Genomic DNA, 25,030 nt, shown 5'->3' on the forward strand with positions numbered 1-25,030 from the left:
ATGAAACTTACCAACGAATTGTTTATCATCTACAGACTTCAAAGATGAAAATGATTTCAATAAATAAATTTGTCTAGAAAAGTTGTCATTTTTTATATTCTTTAACCAAAGTAGCATAGTGGAATTACAACATAAAATAATGAGTCCATTTTTTGAAAATATAGAAATTACTTATCACTATAAAATTTTTAATGGCATAAATTTTTCATTGTTTGAAAAACTTACAGTACTTACCAACATGTTCCCTTGGTATATGAGCATGAAGTTTCCTACAATGAAGTAAAAAAGAAAAGTGTTATTTTGCAATTTATTTTTGCAGTATAGGAAGCAGCTTTGTAATGCATTTTTTTCCCAATTTCATATACAACACGAGTTCTAGAAAAAAAGCAAAATAATAAAAAAAAATACTATTTGATCGGGAAATATGCACTCTCTAGATTTTATGGAATCACTCCCCTTTCTCTATGGAACTTCATATAGATGCACACCAATCACCATCTAATAGCTTTGAAAGTCTTCAATGGATAAATATCCTAGGCAAGAATAAACATTGGAGTCGTATAAAAAAAGCAAAATTGAAAAAAAAAAAATACCTCTTGATCGTGAAGCATGCACTCTCTAGATTTTATGGATTCACTCCCCTTTCTCTATGTGACTTCATATAGGTGCGCACCAATTGCAGTCTAATAGCTCTGCAAGTCTTCAATGGAGAAATATCCTGGGCAAGAATAAACGTTGGAACCGTAATAGTTGTATGTTAGTATACATATCTATATCTCTATATATACTTACTCAATATAAAAGAATGAATAAATAAATATAAGGAAAAAATATTACCAATTAATAGATTACCAATTAGGTTAATACGTGAATATGGAAACAATATTATCAATTAATAGATTTTAATTAATTTCTATGTTACATTTAGTTACCAAATAAGTTTTACTACAAAAGTTTGAGCGGGAAAATAAAATAGGAGGATTTTACTTTTATATATATATATAGATATATAGATATAGATATAGATATAGATTATATACACACACTATTATTTTTAAAAACTTAATATAACTTAGATTTTAATATTTAAGTTTAATATTGGATATATATTTTTTGCGCATCGCGCATATAAAATACTAGTAATATAAAAAAGGAAGAAAATTCATTTTCATTTGCCTCGAGAAAAAAGTAAAGCGCTGCCGAGATTCGAGAAGGCGGAGAAGCATGACTGCATGAGTACATTATTCTAATATTCTATTTCTTTTGGAAAAAGAAATATACAGAATAAACAAATATAATATCACACAATAATTAACAACGCCCAAAATATATACAACTAGAGCGCCTGTTCAAAGTGGACAGTCCACAAAACACACCATATTCGTTGTCGTCAGCCTCCGTTCCTTCGGCAGTCAGATTCACGCTACGATACCCTTCTTCAATTCTTCCCTTATTCTTAGCAATTTTTCTCTCCTAGTTCTCTTCAAGAATGCATTCCAATCACTTGCTTCTCGAAGAGCCCATCAGGATGGCCTCCATCTTGGAGCCATCCAAAGCCGTGAGTCTCTAATACCCGATTTTTTTTTTTTTTCTTATCGCGGGTTTAGCTGCAGATCCGTGATCTTTTTCTTTGTTCGGGTGTGTTTTCTTTAACTTCTGATTTGGTGTTTGTTCCAGAGTTTCTTCCCGGCAATGACTAAGATCGTGGGGACACTGGGTCCCAAGTCTCGATCCGTCGAGGTTATTTCTGGCTGTCTCAATGCTGGGATGTCTGGTAATATAGTACTTTCAACTTATTTCGCTTATATTATGTTTTTTGCGGGTTGGGTTTTTATGTTTAGTGTTTTGGGTATTGACTTGCAGTTGCAAGATTTGATTTTTCATTGGGAGATGCGGATTATCACCAGGAGACTTTGGAGAATTTGAGGACTGCTATTAAGAGCTCTAAGAAACTATGTGCTGTATGTATACAAAACTATGCTTATTTTTCCGGTAGATTTTATTTTATTTTCTTTGTCAGTACCACTACATCAAGAATTGAGGCTATGGTCAAAATTCTTTACCGACTAATATGCAACTAAAATTATATTTTCTCTTCTGGTCTTATGAGGGACGTCAAACAAAACCCAGAGTCTTCGGTTTGCTTGAACCATGCTTAGTACTAATAGTTAACTATTTAAGCACGATATAAAAGTAAGCATCAGGTAAGTTGTTTTCTCCCATTGGGTTTAAAGTAAAATAAAAAAATTCTGCTTGTTGTAGGGATCTTCAGACCTCTGTTGGTGTAGATAGGTCTCTACATGCTAGTTTTAAATTTAGGCATCTAAGACCTCTTGTGTTTCCCTTCAAGTAAAGGCGTAAAGCCATTTATTTATTTATTTTTTTGGTTTGGTGCATCAATACTAGTGTCATTTGTGGATTGCATTAGCCAAGTTGAGGCTTTGAGGTACCATTTCATATATTGAAGACAGTATCAAGTGTGCTGTATTTGACCCTTTCAGGTTATGTTAGATACAGTGGGTCCGGAGTTGCAGGTTGTTAACAAAAGTGAGAAGGCTATTTCACTAAAGGCAGATGGCATTGTTACTCTGACCTCTGATCAAGGCCAAGAAGCATCTTCTGAAGTGTTGCCTATCAATTTCGCTGGGTTGTCTAAGGTTAACTTATCTACATGTCATCTTTGTTGTTATATATGCTTGTCTTTTTCCATGTATTCACAACTGTCTGTAATTTTTGTTACACGTAGCTTCTATAAAGTTGTGCTTCTTCTAAAAATTGACACTTTATTTGCTTTGCAGTCTGTGAAGAAGGGAGACACCATTTTTATTGGCCAATACCTCTTCACAGGAAGTGAGACTACTTCTGTTTGGCTAGAGGTATGATAAAATTACTTCTGCACATCAGCACATGGCATTTAGTTTGGTGAAGAGATGGGATTGTCATAGTTGTGACTGTTGTCAAGTGGATGCACTGCTTCTTTAGGAATTATCCATTTCTTTTGGAGTTGATTTAATTGGGAAGCAAAGATTTCCATGGGTTTATCTTCCATAGCAAAAGGTTGGTTAATTTTAATTTGAGAGTTTACACTTAAGTCTCTGAATGGGTTGTGCAGGTAAACGAAGTGAAGGATCAGGATGTGGTCTGTGTGATTAAGAACTCTGCAACTTTGGCTGGATCATTGTTCACTCTGCATGCTTCCCAAATTCATATTGACTTGCCTACGCTATCCGACAAAGATAAAGAGGTAATTACGAGAACCTCTAAGCACCACAGACAATTTTGTCTAGTTTTCACTGATCAGGTGCAAGTAACATAATGTAGTTTTGCCAAAGTTTTCTTGTAATCTGTTATTTAACATGTTACATGTATGTGATGTAATGTGGATGCATTTCTGTTTAACTGTTTCATGTGCCCACATTGTATCTATAGACATCAACTCATTTTTTCATTCTCTTCTTTTCTGATAACTTTTATGCCTTCTGAGTTGTCGGTAACTAATATTATTAGCTTACTTATTGTAATTGGCAATCAAGTAACTACATTTGACTATTTTGTTTCTCCTTTTTGGTGCTTCTTTTCTGTACCAACGCTTTTTGAGCCATCATTAACTTTGTTTTAGGTTATAAGCACGTGGGGAGTAAAAAACAAAATTGATTTCCTTTCACTATCTTATACAAGGCATGCTGAGGATGTTCGGGAGGTGAGCTTACTGTTTGATACTTTTGTTTTTTGACTTAATGATTAAGTATTTTGGGCTATTATAGTCAAATTTTTTTTTTTGAGAAAATTATAGTCGTTCTAGACAGTTCAGTGTTCAATTTCAATTGTCTTCATGGCTGTTTGTACTTAAATTCAGGCTCGTGAATTTCTATCTAAGCTGGGCGACCTTAGTCAGACTCATATCTTTGCTAAGATTGAAAATGTAGAGGTAAGTTGCCTGCTAGAAATGTTATTGCTATTTTAATAACTTGACAATTTACTTTTCCTAATACCATTGTCCACAGGGTTTAACTCATTTTGATGAGATCCTGCAAGAGGCTGATGGCATCATTCTTTCTCGTGGAAACCTTGGCATAGATCTCCCACCTGAAAAGGTTAGTTTATCTCATCTTTTGAAACTGGACATCATCTTTTATTGGCTACTTCATGTATATATGATGAAGTTGGTCAACAACTTTCTTCTTCTTTTTATTTATTTATTTATTTTAATTTAAAGAAAGTACCATAGAACCTTATATTTATATTAACAGGGAAATGAGTTTCCTTTATACTGATGTATGTTTTCAATTTTAATTTTTATTCACTCTCGCTGCAGTTTAAGAAACATTAAATGTTATGAGTTCCAAATATTTCCTAGTATTTTAAGCAGGCAGGGTTAGATTATCTTTTTTTTTTTTTTTCTTTCACATATTCTTTATTTCAGAGGAAACTAACTGTTAAGTCAAGAACTTTCATAATTATTACCCCAATTTAGCAAACATTGCTGTTCACCATTCTTGGACCTCAATAGTTCATTTGGATTATTACTTGTGTTGTAATTATCTTGAGCATTTTGGAAATTAATACATTTAATCCAGTTTTTTAAATATGGAAAAGAATGTTTATAGTTTCGCTGGTGAAACAAACTTGTGCCGCCATGACATCAAGGCCCATTATTTCTTGGTAGATTATAATGCTCATTAGAAATATGTTGTGGGATTTGCAGGTCTTCCTGTTTCAGAAGGCTGCTGTGAATAAGTGTAACATGGCTGGAAAACCAGCAGTTATAACACGTGTTGTGGATAGTATGACTGACAATCTTAGACCTACACGTGCTGAGGCAACTGATGTTGCAAATGCTGTCTTGGATGGTAATTCTAGAATCTTAGAAATAAATTTCATTTTTATTAAAAAGGAAAAAACTTACAATTATTATATTTTTTTAGCATTCTGAATTTGCCAATACTTACAATTTTCCATCATGACATTTTGTAGGCACGGATGCCATCCTTCTTGGTGCCGAGACTTTGCGTGGATTATACCCTGTTGAGTGTATTTCCATTGTGGGTAAAATTTGTGCTGAGGTAAGATTATGACTGCATAACTGGGAATAATTATTTGTTCATCCTCTATTATGTTCTAGTCGTATGTGCCCTAGTTGATCAACTCCTAGTCTCCTACTTTCTCTGCAGTCAGAGAAGGTCTTTAATCAAGATATGTACTTCAAGAAGACTGTCAAATTTGTCGGGGAGCCTATGACACACTTGGAATCAATTGCTTCCTCTGCGGTAATTTTTATTTTTAAATTGATTCTTTTCCCCGCTCCTAATAAAGTGGAAAAGGAAAAAATGACTAAATAAATTTATTTTCCTTATCCCCTGTAGGTACGAGCTGCTATTAAGGTGAAGGCTTCTGTGATTATTTGCTTCACTTCATCTGGAAGGGCAGCAAGGTGCTTAGTAATCTCCATAATTTGTAGAGTGTTCAACTGTTTTTGTTGTTCTGTACATGATTTTTTTTTGTATCTGTGCTTATTAAAATGCAGATTAATAGCAAAATATCGCCCAACAATGCCAGTAATATCAGTTGTCATTCCTCGCCTCAAGACAAATCAACTAAAGTGGAGTTTTAGCGGTGCATTTGAGGTGTGTGTCACAATGTTACATAATTGCATTTGATTATAGACGCCCCAACTCCCCTCCCCCCTTCCCCCACACGCACACACCCCATTTGGATTCTGGAACTTCTATTAATTAATTATCTAATTATTACTTCTTGCCCAGGCAAGGCAATCCCTGATTGTTCGTGGTCTTTTCCCCATGCTTGCTGATCCTCGACATCCTGTGAGTTTTCCCTTCATATTATCACTGGATTTCTTTTCTTCAAAATTCTGTTGCATGTAAACATTCATTGGACAATAGAAACCTTGAAGCTTATGCCACATATTGTTCAAAAATTCTTGCTTTTCCTCAGAGAACACTTCATACTCCTACATCTTGTTGCTTAGACTTTGGTATTTCGCACAATCTTCTTTGTTATCAAATAGCCATTTGAGTTGAACACCAGAAAAGTACATCTGATGTTTGCTCTGTTTTATAGGCCGAGTCTACAAACGCCACAAATGAGTCTGTGCTTAAAGTTGCCCTCGATCACGGCAAGGCTTCAGGGGTTATAAAGTCACATGACCGAGTTGTGGTATGCCAAAAAGTTGGAGACGCTTCTGTGGTTAAGATTATTGAACTCGAAGACTAAGGCTGCCACACTGGGCGTTACATCCCACAGATTTTTGAGTGCAAAGGTGGACTACCAAAGCCTTCACTGTGAGGATTTAATTTAGGTTTTGGTTTATACTACATACTGTGGACTAGATAAAATTGTTGATTAAAACCCGATTTTATGGCATCCGTTAGACCATGTTTCATTGGGCAGGGTTTTGTATTAATATTGTTCTTTTTAAATTTTGAATATGGAATGCGAAATGTGCATCTTATGGAGAATATGGATACAATCTTTTTGTGTAAAAACAGAATGAATGCTCAATAAAGTTGTAGTGGGAACTTTGGGAAGAAGTAGCTGCTTTCGATTTACTCATTTTTATTTTTTATTTTTACTTTTGCCCTAACATGAGAGATATTATTATTTTTTTTCTAAAGAAAATTTTAATTTTAGTCATTGACTATAATGATATTGTCACATTTATGAGTTGTTTGGTAGAGACATGATATGCATTGCAATTTCACCATAATTCTTTGGACACTCTAATTACAATATTTATTTGGAGGGAATTGCAATTTTACGGAATTAGAATTGTAATTTTGTGAAATTGTAATTCATTTTTTTTTTTTTTTGTTGAATTGTAGAATTGTAATTCCCTCTTTTTGTTGAATTGCAATTCATGTGGTACTTTCATGAATTAACAATTCAATGGTTGTGGAAAAGAAAAAAATTGATTAAATGACACTATTACCCTTTGTTATTATTACAATTATTATTATACAAAGGTATTGTAGTCTTTATATCATTTATTTCTTTCTCAATTCAAATAATTCTATTCTTTTCTGCCAAACAATGTAATTTGAATTTCTACTTTATTCTTTTCCTATCAAATTATAATTCATTTCTTTCATAATTTTTTCATTCCAACCAAACGCGCTGTTAGTCTTTTTATTTATTTATTTATTTATCTATTTTTGACTTTTATTTATTTGTTACAAGTGTTAAATAATATAATATGTAATTTCGTTTTCTAATTAGAAGAGTTGAGAGGAAGAAAAGTTACATCTTAGTACAAGAAGTTGGATGGTTAAATTAAATTTTAAATGAAAGATAGTTGTGACAAGTAAATAAAAATTAAAGATGAAAAAAGACTTAATGTAACAATGCTATCATAGTTTTTTTTTTAGTATTCTTGACTTTGTTACAATGAAGTATGCTATCATAGTTGATAGTTAAAAAATGAAATTTTATTTTCACACACTTATCATTTTCCTTTCTTCCCAATGATTTTTCTTTCACTAAATATTTGTTAACGCACTAAGGATATCCTCAATAGTGGGAATTTTGGTATGATTTTTGAGGAGTTTTTGTAAGTGTGATTGGAAAAGAGAAAATGGAAGAGGAGGTAAAAAAAAATGCCAGCAAAAGGAAAAAAGAAAAAAAAAAAAAAAAAAGAACGCGAAACGCGCCCAACTGGGCGCATCTTTGACTTGCACATGCGGAGAAGCTTTTAAAATTGGTGGGACCCACAATTTCTGCAAAATCCCAAGTCTTCTTGCACCACACCCATTTCTTCTCTCTCTTCCTCCCAAACAACTCAACCTAAAGAACCGTGTAAAATACCCTATCATTTCAAACATCTTTTATTTTATTTTCATTTAATAATTTTATTTAATTTAAATAATATTCTAAATTAAATATATCAAATTTAATTGTAATTAATTTTTACATAAATTATTATAAATATTTATAATTTATATATTACATATAACAAATGTTTTTTTTTTTTTTTAAAATAAACTACTCAATATGTCCTATTTTAATTGAGCTAATACTCAAAATGGTCATCGACTATGATGATTTTTCTCAATTTCATCATAGACGACTTTGGCGACCTATTGTGGTCTCAAACTTTTGTGTTTTTGCTCAATTTAGTCTTCCATTTGTTATTTCGTCAATTTGGTGTTAAATAGAGGCACTATTCAATAATTTCAATATCGACATCTCTTTACTCCTAGACATGCGAAGTGTAAAATCTCTATTTCTTTTACAAATTACTCCAAAACTTGTGGATATAATATTTAATTCGCAGGTCTAAAAGTAATTCTGAGAGTAATCCGTAAAAAAAAGATGAATTTCGCATTTAACAGACTGAGAGTAAAAGAAGGTCAATATTGAGATTACTAAAACAACAAACAGATAACTAAATTGAAAAAAGATAAAAAAAAAAAAACTGAACTAAATTATGTCACCAAATTCGTTTAGGATGAAATTTAGAAAAACCGCCAAGTACAACCTTCCCGACGTACTCAGTCGCCAGTCACCACCTCGCCACGGCATCTCCACCACCATGATTTGATCCGGTTTTAGAAGAGTTAAGGGAATGGGTGCGGCGTCATCCACCCTGACGGAGAACGGCTCCGACAATGGCCGGCCGGGGTTAGGGGACAGCTGCGTGGCGTGTGTGTTCACCTACCTGACACCCCCGGAAATCTGTAACTTGGCTCGCCTCAACCGCGCCTTCCGTGGCGCCGCATCCTCTGGTGCCGTCTGGGAAGTCATGTTAGAAATATACAAATGAAATTGACATGTTTCATATAATCTAACCTCAATAGCGGAAGCATAGGATCAAGCATACCTCCAGCCATAGTTGATACCTTCACTGCATTGTGTGAAGAACACTAAAGAACTGCTTTTTGTCTACCACTTTATCTCCTATTCAACTAGATGGTGTAGTCACAACGTCACAGGAGCAGTGGGAGGACCAAACATATATATAACCTACGTGCCATCATTATAGGTTAAGTAACGGAAACCGTTACTTCCGTTTCAAACCACAACATAATGGCCATAAATGGCCTATTAACGGTGGCCTAATCACTTAATGGTGACATAATGGAAAATGTTACATTCTCCCACTTGGTGAAGTATTAACTCAAAGAAGCAAAAAACATGAACCATAGAGATAGTTCCTCTTAATTTAGAGTAGTATCCACTAATCATTACAATGTAACTTCCTCTCTAAGTACCTTATGTGGTATAAAACTTAATGAATAACCTTTATGTTCATTCTTGATTATAATTAGTTATCAAAAACTAATTATTGCCGCAATGGCTAAATTTGGCCTAATAACTTGCATAACTTCATTTGTACAATATTAATGGAAAATGTTACAATTTTCCACTTGGTGCAAGTATTGACAAAACCTTTGTTGAAGATCAAAAAACATGGATCATAGTGGTATGTCCTCTAAATTAAAGGGTGGGTAATACCATCTATGCATCACATGCATTTTGATTCCCAACTCAGGTCCTTTATGAATAAACCTTACGTTTACTCTTGGTCCAACCTTATGGATGTTTCTCAAATAAATATGCACATAACCATAGGAGAAACCATCCAAATTACATAGAGGTGACAACATAAATGTACGTACAATATAGTCACTGGTAGGATATATCCCGACCGACACAGCTCGGTTTCTTTTGTTCTTTGTGCAAGTTTTACAGGTCGGATATTCTTAAAGAAGACGGTCGGACCCGACTGGTAGACTTCCCGATCGATCGCCTTTGTCACCCGTTTAGTTACCCTTATCAAGGATCTCGAGAAGAGGCACATGGCGATACTACACGTTGACAGAAAGGGTTCGCGGGATGGTGACGCGTGGATGCTACGTGGGTTACATGCCGGCCGGAGCTGTGTCTCCGGCCTAGCGGCTATAAGTACCCACGGCGGCTACAGTGTGAGGGACTTTTGAACGATCGATAGATTGTCTACAGAGCTGCCCGACCGCAGTCAGTCGACTCTCGGGATAATCACTTAGATTGTATTAGGTCCTTCATTGATCAATAAAGACTTTTATTTGTTATTAATTGATCTAATTTAAGTACCTTGACCGCTTAACACGTGGAATTAGTACTATCAGTCACATAATAAGTTCCATGTACCCTGTATGATCCCTAAAATTCTTATAAGCATGCCTTAAGTAGGGATTTGAAACTATTAGCAAAAATGCTAATATATCGCACGACTAACTCATTATCTTTAATATTATCGCTGACAGCTAAGTTTTCAGAGTTGACACGTCTGTCACTCCTACTCTCAATAATCTTAGCCAAAGATAATAATTGAGTAGTCCATATTCCAACGATTTAGATAACAAATTCATGAGTCTAAGCCCACAAATGGAACTTTAAACATACACCTTATAAATGATCTCCAAAAAAAAGAAAGAAGCCCAACTTTCATGTTATAGAGCAATAACGAGGATTTATTAATGTAACTTTATGAAACAACAAAAATATTGTATCATCATAAAAACAAAAAATCCTCAAGATTCATCTATATGAACCAACATCATGAGTCTTTGCATGCTTTATGTCTCTCAACATTGAATCTTGAACCTTTTAAATCTTAATGGCGCAGGATCAATTTGATGAGATGAAAGACTCCAATATATGCTAAAGAATCTAACTCGTGATAGTTCACCATAAACTTAATGTCATTGTTATAATAAAAACTATTAATGTTGTTACAACATTTTCAGAAATATGTTGCACAACTTGTAGTTCAACAATTTGAACTATTGATTTTATAATAACAAGGTAAGGTGTCTTATCCTTGAAGTGGAGCAATCTTGAGGTGGGACATCTTTAATGATCTTTCCAAATGATCACTCCACTGATCAAACGGGGTATCTTTATTGGATCTTTTTCAAATGATCACTCCCACTGTTCAAACCATTACTCCCACTAATAAAGTTATTCTTGAGCATAAATGATATACACACTAATGATCCTCAAGTCCAACTCATTTAACAAGGATTATAATTCCTCACCATAGTTGGACATGTTAAATATGTACATGTAACAGACATAATTTCCAACTACTTAAACAAATTAAATTGCTTTAGTTGAAATTTGGCTAGATATGTACAATTCCAATATAAGGATCCAAAAGTATATCATGTCTAAATTCAAAATCTCTACTGTGGTTGGGCTGAAAAACCAAGTAAGCCACATAAAGTAACAATTTCAAGTTACTAAAGTTTTGGAGGTTAACAAAATACATGTGTTGCCAATGCAACCCTGTGACATAATATAGAATTATAACTGGCCTTAAAGTTATAAATTCTAAAATTGGTATGGTAAAATTTTATCTTGATCATCAATTTAAACAGGAGAATCCAGTGACATAAAATTTACCTGTAGGTTAAAGATTTATTCAATTAGACTCAACTGAGACTCTATGATAATCAAATAGAAGAATCTAGTGACACAAAACTTGCCTGTGGGCTAAAGTTTTGTTCAATTAGACTCAACTAAAATTTTATGATAAAATTATTATCAAAGGGGATAGAAGAATCTAGTGACATAAAATTTGCATGTGGGCTAAAGTTTTATTCAATTAGACCCATCTACAACTTTATGATAAAACTATCAAACTATGTTCCTTTTCTTAATCCCTGTGGGTAAATTAAGAAATATGATTTAATATTTTATCTTGACTATTTACATTAATATAATAAAATTCCTGTGTGTAGATTTTATTATACTTTATGTAATTAGTCACAAAGTGATCAAAATAACTTAATAATTTCAGTTATGAAATTGTATTGATCACTTGATATTTGTACACAAAAGAATATTAATGTACCAAGCTATTAATCCAAATTTCTTCCATAGATAATAAATACACATAAAAGAAACTAGACTAATACCACAAAATGTACACATAAAAATACTTTTGAATACATACATATATCATAACTTTATGATAGAAGACCCCAATTTATTTATATTAAAACCATATGTTAAATAAATTGACCATCCTATCTGTAATGATAAAACTCACCAAAACTATATTCCGATGCATAATTGCCTGTGGGCTAAATTATGATCATAGTTTGGTGTTTTTACCCTAATTAATTATATAAACATAACAAAATTGCCTGTGGGCTAAATTTTATTATATCATATAATTAATCACTATCAATACATCTATGACTGTATGTGATCTCACAAAATTTCAATTAATCAAAAGACACCGTGACTACTAGTTAATTAATCAAAATTATAAGATCACTAGACTATTTTCTTAATATCTTAGGCATCAACTTTAAAGCCTAAAAAACAATTATGCAGCAATGTGATAAACAATTCCAAGTGTACTCCTAGGAAAGTTGGTTGGGACAGAGCCTCATTAAAAATAACCAACTCCTTAGACAGAGCAATGTTTCAAGGGAACTAGTGGCACATTGATCCCTTCCCGAGAAACTTTTCACCGGTTCATGTTTTCTCACACTAAAGACATAATTGACGAGCAATCTTTCCAAATGTTTAATAGTTCACCTATGGAAAGACTTTTAATCTCAAGTGAACATTCTAAACGGTCTAAAGGTGCTTAAACATAATGCACTACCGTTTATTATTCCACACACAAAGTTCACCTTAACAAGGAATTATTATAATTCCTATCTTATGCAATTCTAAAGGCATAATTAAATACACATAACTAGAAAATATAATGTTATATGCTAGTGAACGATTAAATGTGAAATTCAATATGCTCATATCCAAATAAATTGTACACCATATAATAGCAATTTTAAATAAGCTATAAAATTATTATTCAAATAACAACATAAATCCAAAACTTGAAGGGTTGTGAAATTTGAATAATAATTTATAACCATATACTTTTCAATTATTGAAAAGTTTTAACTTGTAGGCCCAATATAAAAATGATTCAATGCATATAGTAAACTTTATGAGAACTAGCTTAAAATTGTAAATTCTAACCATATCAAAATCATACGATATGTTGACATTTACAAATTAAATTCTAACAAAACTAAATTGCATAATTTAAACCATAATATTATGCACTTAATTTAATTATATGCATAAAACAAACTCAAAATATGAATATAAAATCAAATATTCATACTCAATCAAAGTGGGCATCACAATCCAAAAATAATAATAATGATAACAATGTTACGATATATTGATTCCTCAGTTCAAAACTGATAATCGTTATTACTATAATTATTACATAACGGTAATAACGGAACAATCAATTTTCTTAATTGTAACCGAACATGTGACACCCCGTAAATCCAAATTCTATTTAAGGATTAATTAGATAATTAATCCTAGCTTAATTGATAATTTATTCGTAAAATCCTGAAAATTCATTAGTCGGGGACTAGAAATTGACTAGTCAATCCAAGTCAAAGAGTTGTACTCTAGGCTTAAAGAATTGTTCCCTTGTATCTTTACACTTCTCATTTTAGTAAGGGTAAAGAAGACTTTTCACCTTATGTTTGTGTCACAAGCTAACCTAGAGTCATACTTCATTTCATTTCCCTTACACCCTAAACACAAAGCTCCTCCTTCTCTCTAGAAAATTGTTAGCTTCTTCTTTAAGCCAAGTTTGGGCAATCCAAGATTCTTCAAGTTGGTCTCCAAGATTCAAACTTTCTTAACCTTGAGCATAAGGGAGGGTAAGATCCATGGTCCCTTAGTGTTTTTAATACCTTTTTAGGTGTCTTTTCTAAAAGATAGAATCTTTGTTGTCTTTTGGTGTGTTCTTAAAGTTGAAGTTGAAGGAGAGCTTTAGGAGAAGTTTTAAGGGTGTGAAAAGTGAAGGTTTAGGCTACAAGAGGTAACCCATGCTCTACAAAATCTATTTTCTTACCTATATGATGATTTCTTGACTTCTACATGTGATTTTGCTATGAAATGTGAGTTTTGATGCATTGTCTTGTGAGAATGCATATCTAGAGCTTGGTATTAGGGTTCTTGTATGCCATTGCTTGGCTATTTCTTGGATTCAAGTCATATTGTTGTATTTTGTGAGATTTTGGGTGTTTTGGACTTGAATTTGGACTTGGTGTTGAAAATTCCCGAAGGGATTATTTTTGGTACAGCAGTGTACCAGCGGGCGGAACGGCGGGTAGTGCACCACCCGCCGCCCCACTCGCGGGGTACGAGTGGTTGTGGCTTTGGTTCCCGCAGGTGGAACCACGGGTGGAGGTCCACCCGTGGCCCCACCCATGAGGTACACTTTTGGGGTTGTTCGGGAATTTGTTCCCCGTGATTCTTTTGACTCGGTAATTGATGTTTTGACTTCCCGATGTTGTTTTGTTGGACTATTTGAGTGTCTTCTTGATGTTTCGTATGTCTAGAATGATATGTTAGGAATCCATGTAAGATTTGGTGTCTTGAATCGTGCTAAGTGTTCAACCTTGTGATTCGTTGAACCATGATGAGTCTTGTATGTCCTTCGGAACTATGTTTGGTTTGCCCGTTTGATAAGCATGCTAGTTTGATGTTGAAATGCTAGCGTGTGTGGTTTGTTCTCTCCTATTGTGGATGGCAACTTGTGTTGATCATCGTTGATGTCGGATGGTAATCCTTCCTTATTGAGTATGGTTTCATATCTTTTTTGTGATCTATTGATTGATTCCTGTGACGAAAGTGTGTGGATTGGCTGTACCTTGATTGCACGGTTAATGGTATGAGACATTAATCACCAAGGTACAGATGTGGTCCTCGTGGTGGCCATGAAATGATATTGGAGTTGTAATCTGGGCTTCAAGCTCATGGGCTTCAGGCTCACTTGTTGGTGGTTGTGTGATTGAAATGAACGGTACCCTCGTGTACTATGTGTTGGTGGAAATGTTGGTGGTTGTTGGTGGGGGAACGACGGTTCCTGGAGGCATAAGGTTGGACTCAGAAATACAGGGGTTCTCGGAGGTAATGGTTCGAACTGTAATAAGGCCGGGGGTAGCCATAAGGTTGGAACAGGGCATAAGGTTGGAACATGTGACATGAAGTGTCACGGTGGCATGTAGTGCCAATGTGTGTATGTCTATCCTTTTCTGATGAGCATGTCGGGTGGTATTCTACTTTGTGATCAATATAATACGCCTCGAGTTGTACTTGTTTATTGTTGTTGTCTTTGCCTTGATGTTTTCTACTTTGTGATCAGTAGATTACATCTTGAGCTGTGTTGAGTTGTACTGTTGATGTTCTTGTCTTGATGCGGTCTCGGGATGTTGATTTCCCTTGTTCTTTTGAGAGTGAAATAGAGTCTTTGCGGTTGACTTCTCTCTTTGACTTTGAACTGATATATATATATATATATATATATATATATATATATATATATATAGGGTCGAGTTCAAATGAGGACAACAATATATAGAGGACTGTGAGGACAAATAATGGGCACACAACAAATTACTATCAGGCACACAATTTAATACATAATGGCACACAAGAATAAATGTAAGCATCAGGTTTCGAACCTAGGCTCTATTAATTAACAAATGTATGCACGCGACATACAAACTGTGGCACACGACTACATTCGGCCATGCACACAACATACAGGCTAATGGCACACACTACATCTGTCCTCACAGTCCTCTATAATATACTTGTCCTCATTTGAACGCAAGTATATATATATATATATATATATATATATATATATATATATATATATATATATATATATATATATATATATATATATATATATATATATATATATATATATATATATATATATATATCATATTCCGTTTCAAAATTGATTTTGATTATACTATCTATATATGCTATTGAACGCGTATTGATGGGTTACCAGCAATATTCGCTGACCGGGCGTCGTCCCATTTCTTTATGTGCTTTACAGGTCCTGAGTAGACATGGCGAGAGCGTAGCCGTTGGTAGTTTAGCTCCCTTGAACAATGTAGTTAGCGTTTTGGCCTGTGTGCCACAGTTGTTGGACAGATTAGTTTGATGGTTTTAGACTTGCCTGTGCATTCACGTGAGGTGAATGTGACATAACACTCCTTGGTTTTCCCTGTTTTGATAATAGACTTCCGCTGTGCTTACGTTTTATAATTTATGTTAGCTACCTTATCTTACGTATTTAAGCTTTAAAATGGCATGAAAATCGGGTGTTCTTGACTAAAATTTTACAATAAAAATTATGATCATGTTCATAAAAAAAAAAGTCAAGAAAATATATACTACTTAAGTATGAAAATATATATACTACTTAATTGATACTACTTAAGTGTGCTTGCTGCACCCAAATAAGCCTTCAAATGCAGCACTACTTCAATGGCTTTGATCAATGCACCATCCATAGCCTTCTTCTTCAATGACTTTGATCAAGTGTAGACCTTCACCAAAAATGGACCGTGATAGATTTCAAAAAGCAAAAAATCATACAAAAAACATACACAGCACTTGGAAAAACAAACTTACAAGTCCTTTCTCTCTTGCAGCTGCAAATGATCCAGCAGCAACAAAATCATCATAAGCAACCTGAGATAAAACATTTCATCAATTATACTTGAAATGCACCACCATCCATACATGTTAGGGATATTCATGTTCTGACCAAAACCAACCACCTTTCAGACTGTATAACTCCAGCAGCTTGAGGTGCAGTCATGCCTACATAAACATTATGATTAGACACTTATGTTTAACAAAATTGTAAACCATCTGCACTGCAGGATAAATGCAAGTTTACCAAAACTGTCTCCCCCTAACAAAATTGTTTCCTGTAACATACAAGGACAATTATGTTAATATGATGAACTTACAAAATTTATAGTAATGCATAGTTATTCACATCACCTTCTCGCCAGGAGTGAAGTATGTTCTCAAACCCAGTAGGGCATATGTTGTCCTAATAAGATTTCCAAGGCCACTTTCATTAACACCAAGTGATTTTAAATATTCCATCCTTTCATCTAGAGCCAGTTCAGCTAGCTCTGATTCAACCTGCATCAAGAATCTCCCAGGTTCAGTTGCAACACCATGGTGCCAATACCATATTCATCAGGTAAGCAGTATTCATCAATTCTTTAACATGAGTGTTGCTTTCAGGCTGAGCTACATCTGACTCTGCAACATTAGCCACATATATGACTGGCTTCATTGTAAGTAAACAAAGATGGTTCACAATATCCTTTTCAAAATATGTTAAGGACACTAAGTATTTACCTTCAAAAGCACCTACTACCCTAGCAAGCAGTAAGAGGGACTTTTAATGGTACCAAATCTAACCATTAGGGAGAGGAAATGCAACTTTTAAAAAATAGTATAATTTAATTCAAAATGTCTCTATTATGCAGAATAGAGCATCTCTTATGCGTGTCGGTGAGTTCATCTCAGACATGCAATTGTGTTGTTAATTCTTCATGCATTTTAATTATGCCATACTTAATAGTTTCTTGTTATTTGGTGTTATTATGTTTGGTATCACCTATGGGGACATGAAGTGTGTGCTTATTATACAAAAGTCCCTTTTTATTACTCCATTTCCTAAAGAAACCATTTCCTAAAGAAAAGATGAAGAAGAAGTCTTTGGATACATACCTGAACAGAGGCTTTTCCTTCATCCGAGATAGTAACTAAGTTTTATATGAATACCTCCACACCAAAATGGTGACTACATGTAGGAACAAAATCCATCCACTACATCACCCTTATACTGTCATGTCAAGAAACACCCAATATTGAAAGTAAGAAAGCTACGCAAAAGGAGAATGTTTAAAAGAATATATTGTTCAAAATTCAAAGCTTTCAATGAAAATCTAAAGCAACCAATGTAAATGTTGTCTTTCCCTCATTTTTCTCCCATGAATTCTTCTCCTAAATCTTGACTCCACACTTCCTTCTCTTTTTCCCTTCACTGTCAAAACAAACAACCCAATACTCAAAATCCAAGAATGACCCATTATAAGAACTTGAACTAACAACTTCAAAATCTATATAAATCTACTATGTCTAAAACAACATTCAAAACAATATAATTTGGGATGCAACCACACGGATTTAATTAAGGCTTAATCAAATTCAACAATAAAATCAGAAATTTATTATAATAAAATAAGGAAACATACAGATTTAGGGCTTAATCAAAATATGATTTAGGGATAAATGAAATTAAGAATTTAAAGATTAGGGTTTAAGATTTGAGTAATGAACTAACTTGTAGTTCAATAGAGACGGAGACGCCGGTGAGCGACTTTGACGGGAAGAGGCGACTGTCTCCATGACGACGGGAAGGAGATTTGCAGCATGAACGGTTGTCGCGATGGCGCCGAGAATATTTGACCAGAGTGGAGCAGAGTGATTCGCAGAGTAGTGAGAAGAGTGAGAAGCTGGAGCGGGAAGTCTGAAAAAGAGACGGTCTATAGCAAAACTTCGTCTACAAGAGAGAGGCTGATTGCCAAACTTCCCTTTTCCCACCCAAAGTTCTATATTTCCCGCTTTTCTATTTAGTGTCCACTATTCCAATATTCCTTTATATTTTAGCTAAACTATTTTAATTTTCGTGGAAATTAAAATGCCTACATTTTTAATTTCTACCCATCAATCAATTCGAGTTTACCAACCAACACTACAGGTTGATCGTAATTTTCGTCCAACGCGTGAGTGTTGGACGGAAATTCCGTCCAACACTCTTACGTTGGACGGAAATTCTGACCAACTTTCCGTCCACCCTTCATTAGTGACAGAAAGTTAAAATTTTTATTAAAATGCAGACCAACTTACGGTTGGACGGAAATGTTGGACGAAAACAGCGAGATTTCCAGCAGTGCCATTTAATAATAATAATAATAATAATTATTAAATGTCACATTATATCATCATTATTACCATAAATGTTTCGGATAAGCAAATTCATTAAGAATCTCAAAATATAATTCTTAACATCATTATCGAAATCATCATGGCAAAACTGTAAAGGAAAACAATATCCAATTGCCACAAACATATGCATTTTCCAAAATTGTGATTCAAAATCACACTCCATAATTAAAAATATTATTATTGAATTATCGCTAAGTTGAAAAATTCTGAATTTGCAATGAATAACCATAATAATCACATAATATTATAACAATTAGGAGATTTAATATGAAAAAACAATTGCTAACACCACAAGCCTTTAAAACATTTTCCGGGAAAATTTTAAAACTTAATAAAATTAAAATCCCAAAAACATTAATGTTGAAAAATATAATATCCAACATTTTCAACTTTAATAAACTGATACAAAGGCATACAAAGTGGTTCTTGACTAAAACTTTATGACCTTACTAATTACCATAATAATGACTGTAAATGCAAACGATTGCAACAATCGCCAAACATCTCAATATATCATCTAATCACGGAAATTAGTCACAAAGTATAGCAATTTATCTTTATCACAAATAATATACCAGTATATGATAACAATAGGCATTTAGCCATCCACATTAAGTTAATTACCATTAAAATATCACTCAATAATGATGAGATCCATACTTTATTGATCCAAGATAGGTCCCAAATAGCTTGTTCAAAATAGGTTTAAAAGTCCCAAGTGAAAATAGGATTAAAATATGCTCAAAATTAAATGTGAAACCAAACAAGCTATCTTAATAGGCTATTATATCCAAAATTAGCCTAAGGATCCAAAAAGAATAAAATCGAATATAAAGACTATGAGTTAATAATATGCTATATCCAATCTTAATATGCTTTTCTAAATGTACAATTATAACAAAATAATTTTATTATTAATATACAAAGCATGCTTGGATTTTGCAATATTAACTCATAAATACTAAATAAATTGCAAACACTTCAGGCAATTTAATATAACCTCAATATTAAATTATAATTCACATAGCAAATTCAATACTTAATGTTTGCCCAAAATTGAATAATAATTTAATTATGAATTTAATGCCAAAATTAAACTAAATGGCATCAATATTCCAAAGCAAGCAATTACCATATATTTACCATTTGCCAAAAAAAAATACAAAATTAATTAAGGTAACATAAATATGGTAATATTAAACCAAATTATTACCATTTACCAAAATTAATTAAGTAATATTGATTATAAAATAAGACAAATAAATATATATTATGGTAAATAAAAGGTAAATTGCTTTACTTAATAGGAAACGTACCAATCCAGGACGCCGTCCATCTTCATCCAAAGCTTCACCGGCAAACCAACTCCATCGCCGACAGAGAAGCAGGGAAGAAGCAGCGAAGAATCCGTTACCTGAAAGAGGAGAGGAAGCCGGACGTCGCCGGGAACCCAGCCTCGTCGTCGGAGTTTCTCATCTTCGCAGCGCCATCTTCCGCCGCCATCCTCACCGCGACGCCGCCTGAAGCCCGTCGCCCGCAACTTCTCCAACAGCGCTTAGATGATGGACAAAAGCAGATCCGGTGCTCAACAAAAAACATTCTTCTAAAACGTTTTTGCCCTGCGGTGCTCCTTATACAGGAAGAAAACGTCTCTACAACGCTTGATAGTGGAAGCAAAAAGGCGACAACGAGGATTGTCGTTGTCGCTGCCTCCCTCACGCCGGAGCGCCATGGAACCACCATCGCCATTGCCTCCCGCCTCACTCTACTGGAACACGACCCAGGAGTGGTGACGATAACTCCAACGGCTTGAGGCATCACCACTGTCAGATTATCCACCCATCGGAATGGGCGGCAGCGGGAATGGTGCTCCACCGACAGCAATGGCGGCAACCTCGACCATGCACAAAAGAAAATTCTGGCAAGTATAAATTCATTACAAAAAAATGTTTCGAAAAACATTAATTAAAATAAAAATTTACAAAAGTTTTTGAAACAAATTTTTCAAAAAAAAAAAAAAAAAAAACATATACAAAATGTATACACTTGGAATGAATTGTTGCATTTTTCATGTATATATATACATATCTAAGTTAGCAATTCCAAGTCCATCAATTCCATCAACAAGTATCCGTATAACATATATATTTTATATAAAATATATTTCATGCAATTTTGACAAACTAGGAAGAGATTAAACAGGCTCTGATACCAAATGTTAGAAATATACAAATGAAATTGACATGTTTCATATAATCTAACCTCAATAGCGGAAGCATAGGATCAAGCATACCTCCAGCCATAGTTGATATCTTCACTGCATTGTTTGAAGAACACTAAAGAACTGCTTTTTGTCTACCACTTTATCTCCTATTCAACTAGATGGTGTAGTCACAACGTCACAGGAGCAGTGGGAGGACCAAACATATATATAACCTACGTGCCATCATTATAGGTTAAGTAACGGAAACCGTTACTTCCGTTTCAAACCACAACATAATGGCCTTAAATGGCCTATTAACTTGAATATGTTGATACTCCCATCTGAATTATACTTGAAAGTGAAAATCCACTTACATCCAACTGCATGTTTTCCTTGATGTAACTCAACAAGACGCCATGTACCATTCTTCTCAAGAGCATTGATTTCCTCATTGACAGCAACCTTCCATTTGGGATCTCTTAGTGCCTCGTAGATACTTGTAGGAATCTGGACAAGATCAAGAGAAGCAACAAAGGCTCGATACATAGGGTTAATTTCCCATAAGCAACATACCTTTCTATTGGGTGACTAGTGCATGTTCTAACACCCTTTCGATGAGCAATAGGCAAATCAAGATTATCAATAGTAGTAGATACCAACTCATGGGCCATAGAGTCCTTACCTTCATGATTTTCAAGGTCAAGTAAGCTCGAATGTGTGTTTGAATAGTCCTGGTTTTGCATGTTAGCCTCTATATTTTGAAGTTTTCTCCTTCTATAAACACGAAGTTCTTTGTTTCTTTCTTCAAGTGGTGCTTGAGGATGTGAATTTGATGGAGTGTTTTTTGAGGATGGGTGGTTGTTTATTGGAGGCGAAGATGGATTGATTGTAGGAAGAGAGGATGACGGGTGATTGTCCATGATTTTTGGAGTCACATTTGATGGAAGAGGTAATAGATAACTGGATGATGTAGGTGATAAATCAGGTTGAGTTGGAGTAGGTTGATGCTGGTATGGTAGGACATTATGTGAAGGAAATGTAGCCTGATTATCCTGAAATGTTTCCCAAAGTTGATATTTTCTCAAATGCTCCCCCTGAATACCAGATTTGGGAAAGAATGATTGGTGTTCAAAAAATGTGACATCCAAAGTATGATAAACTCTTTTTGTGACTGGAGAGTAACATTTGTACCCCTTTTGATTATTAGAATACCCAATGAAAATGCATCTGTGTGATTTGGGGTTAATTTTGTTCTTTTGTGATCATAGATATGGACAAAAGTAGTACAACCAAAGATTTTGAGTGGCAATTCTGAGGAAAAAACTGAGAGATGAGGGAATGCTTATAGTAACAAAGATCGTGGTGCCTTGAACTTTAAGACACTACTAGCAGGCATACGGTTTATGAGATAAGTGGCAGTAAGTACAACTTCCCCCCGAAAGTGTTTAGGCACATGATTTGAAAACATGATGGATCGAGAGACTTCAAGGAGGTGCTTATTTTTTCTCTCAGCCACTCCATTTTGCTGAGGGGTGTTGACACAAGAACTAATATGGACAATTCCCTGATCTAACAAGTATGGGCCAAGAATTGAGTTGTAGTATTTTGTCTCATTATCAGTTTTCAAAACTTTAACTTTTTGTTTGAACTGATTTTGAATCATGGAATGAAAAGCTTTAAAAATTGATGCAGTTTCTGATTTTTCTTTCATGAGGAAAGTCCTTGTGGTCCTAGTGTGGTCATCAATGAAGGATACGAACCATCTAGAACCATAAACATTTTTCACCCTTGAAGGTCCCCAAATATCACCATGTATCAATGAAAAATGTTGAAAAGGTTTGCAAGGATTGCTTGATTAAATGCTTCGAGTATGTTTTGCAAGTTGACACACTTCGCAATGAAAAAACTTGGGTTTTTTTATTGATAAATAAACCAGGAAACAGTTTTTCAAGATGATGCGGCCCAACATATGAAGATCCATTAAGAATACTAATTGGGCCAATCACAAGGCCCAAGTCCAAACAATTAAGGCAACTCTTCATTGGTGATGTTCAAAGATGGTGGAAATCCAAGTCAAGCCCATTTGCAAAATATGAAGAATAACTCAAGGCTTTTTTATAATTGTTTAAGTGCTGATTTTGGTGATTAAATTAGGCCCAAATCAGCCCTATTATTTTTGGTCATCATTAATTTAAATTGTTTGGCATAAAAGAGAAAACACTAGTTGTATTTAGAAAGGATTCCTTAAATCCTATTCTAAATAAAACTCTATTTACTTGTTTTCTAGATTAGGTTTAGGACTCTTTTTCCCATTGTATTTAGATTACAATGCTGCCCTATACCTATAAATAGGGCACATCCATATCAGTTTTAGACAGGCTTTAATTCAATAAAATTCTTAAGTTTTTCTTTACACTTGTGTAAGAAACCTTATGGCTAATTGTGGACTCAATTAGTGGCTAGTCGTGGACTCGACTAGCAAATTGATTCGTGGACTCGAATCAATCTTACTTTCTTCAACCTTAGATTTAGGTTCGTGGACTCGTTCTTGAATCGAAGGAAACTAGATCCGACTCTAGTTGATTGAAGATTGCAACATCGAGGTACTTGAAGCTACATGGGATTCTTCCAAGTCTTTGAGGATTCGAGACAAAGGGTTTCTCGTGAGGTTTAAGGTATTTTGATCCATCTCTATCTTTACATTGAGAGCAATTCTTGGGACAATACTCATCTTATTTGAATCTTGGACTAGATTCATATCAATTTGGTATTCAGAGCCTAGGTTTGTCTCGTTATCATTGGAAATTTGGTTTCTTTGGTTCCCTAGGTTTATCTCGTTCTTATCTTACATACTACATTTATTCGTGTCTTATTCATTAAAAAAACCCCCAAAAAAATTTTCTTTTGCATTCTTGATTGTGTTCTTGAATCTTGATACATGTTCTCCAGTTTCTTGAAAAACAATCCCGAAAGTGTTTTCCCTTTTTACCGTCCAATATCAAAGAGACCTCACACCTCCTAAGCACCATATTACCACATATTCTGTCAAGAAAAAAGCCCCATCTTACCCTTACCTATATCCAAAGCGCATTTACGCGCAATCACGTCTCAATCACACCCTGTCCAGATTTCCGCGAGCTGTGACCAGTTTCAAAGAATTACCTATATCTCGAGATCCACTGGTTAGTTTTATCTGAAATTTGGATATGTTGTAGATCTCTTCTGGGGCGTTCTATTGATATATTATACACTTTCTAATTCCTTACGGTCATTGAGATATTGATCTTCGAAGTAAGGGCAGCGTTTCTGTTTTTCTGGTTGATTCTTGAAATTCTTGATTCTGTTTTGAAGTGCTTGTGTGGAACCACTTGGTCTGAAATTTTTGGTGATATTTAAAGTAATTATTTGGAGGTTATTTATCAAAAAAATCAAAAAAAAATCAAGAAAGTTGAAAAAAAAAAGCAAAAAAGAGAAAGCAATAAAGAAGAAGAATAAGGTTGGGGAAAGAATTTGGCTGGTAGGAGAATTTTGGAGGGACAAGGAAGGGGAAAAGTATAAGGTTGGAAGGAGTTTTTTAATGATTCCTAATTGGTCGTGGTACACGTGAACCCATTTTATATTCTATTTGTCTCTATCTTTTGATATTGGTCTTGCATATCTTTCTGCCATACTTCCTTCTTTAGTTTCCTTTTTCTTTCAAATCTTATTTAGTTTCTTTGCTCGTATTGTCCTTTTTCTTTGCTTCTTGCTCTCAATTTTATTATCTATCTCACGATACACCCTTACTCTCAAAGGCTTGTGAAGTCTTCCAAGGTACGTTTTCTTGAACTTTGAGGTTGAATCCATATCAACTTGAGTACCGGACTAGAATTTTCCTTTTTGGAAAAAGGTTTGTGAGAGTATCTGCCACCTTGAGCGATACACGAGTGGAGTGTGTGT

The 25,030-nt window shown here is 34.4% G+C and overlaps 1 protein-coding gene and 2 long non-coding RNA genes across 4 annotated transcripts; 1 reads left to right on the plus strand and 2 right to left on the minus strand.

Annotated features, from left to right (window-relative positions):
• Positions 1-1,334: 1,334 nt before the first annotated feature.
• Positions 1,335-24,991, plus strand: LOC109174794 (pyruvate kinase 1, cytosolic). 2 transcript variants are annotated; one of them, XM_019324034.1, is made up of 16 exons: positions 1,335-1,558; positions 1,678-1,774; positions 1,864-1,961; positions 2,502-2,657; positions 2,799-2,876; positions 3,113-3,244; positions 3,620-3,700; positions 3,857-3,928; positions 4,005-4,094; positions 4,706-4,850; positions 4,975-5,063; positions 5,172-5,267; positions 5,364-5,431; positions 5,525-5,664; positions 22,316-22,322; positions 24,981-24,991. In XM_019324034.1, the coding sequence occupies exons 1-14, from the start codon at positions 1,490-1,492 to the stop codon at positions 5,655-5,657; spliced, it is 1,404 nt and encodes a 467-aa protein (XP_019179579.1). In that variant the 5' UTR covers positions 1,335-1,489; the 3' UTR covers positions 5,658-5,664; positions 22,316-22,322; positions 24,981-24,991. The 2 variants fall into 2 exon arrangements, with proteins under 2 accessions (XP_019179579.1, XP_019179578.1); XM_019324033.1 differs by lacking the exons at positions 22,316-22,322; positions 24,981-24,991 and adding exons at positions 5,763-5,822; positions 6,079-6,548 and having other exon boundaries at positions 1,337-1,558; positions 5,525-5,624.
• Positions 16,331-17,021, minus strand: LOC109174795. Its single transcript, XR_002053178.1, has 4 exons — positions 16,864-17,021; positions 16,635-16,677; positions 16,486-16,545; positions 16,331-16,400 (listed from the first exon to the last, which is right to left on the minus strand). It is a non-coding gene; the product is annotated as an uncharacterized LOC109174795 (long non-coding RNA).
• On the minus strand, positions 17,217-18,446 carry LOC109174796. Its single transcript, XR_002053179.1, has 3 exons — positions 18,224-18,446; positions 17,608-17,923; positions 17,217-17,252 (listed from the first exon to the last, which is right to left on the minus strand). It is a non-coding gene; the product is annotated as an uncharacterized LOC109174796 (long non-coding RNA).
• Positions 24,992-25,030: the final 39 nt, after the last annotated feature.

The sequence above is a fragment of the Ipomoea nil genome, unplaced genomic scaffold (assembly GCF_001879475.1).
Source record: "Ipomoea nil cultivar Tokyo-kokei standard unplaced genomic scaffold, Asagao_1.1 scaffold0663, whole genome shotgun sequence".
In the NCBI taxonomy this organism is placed as follows: Eukaryota; Viridiplantae; Streptophyta; class Magnoliopsida; order Solanales; family Convolvulaceae; genus Ipomoea; species Ipomoea nil.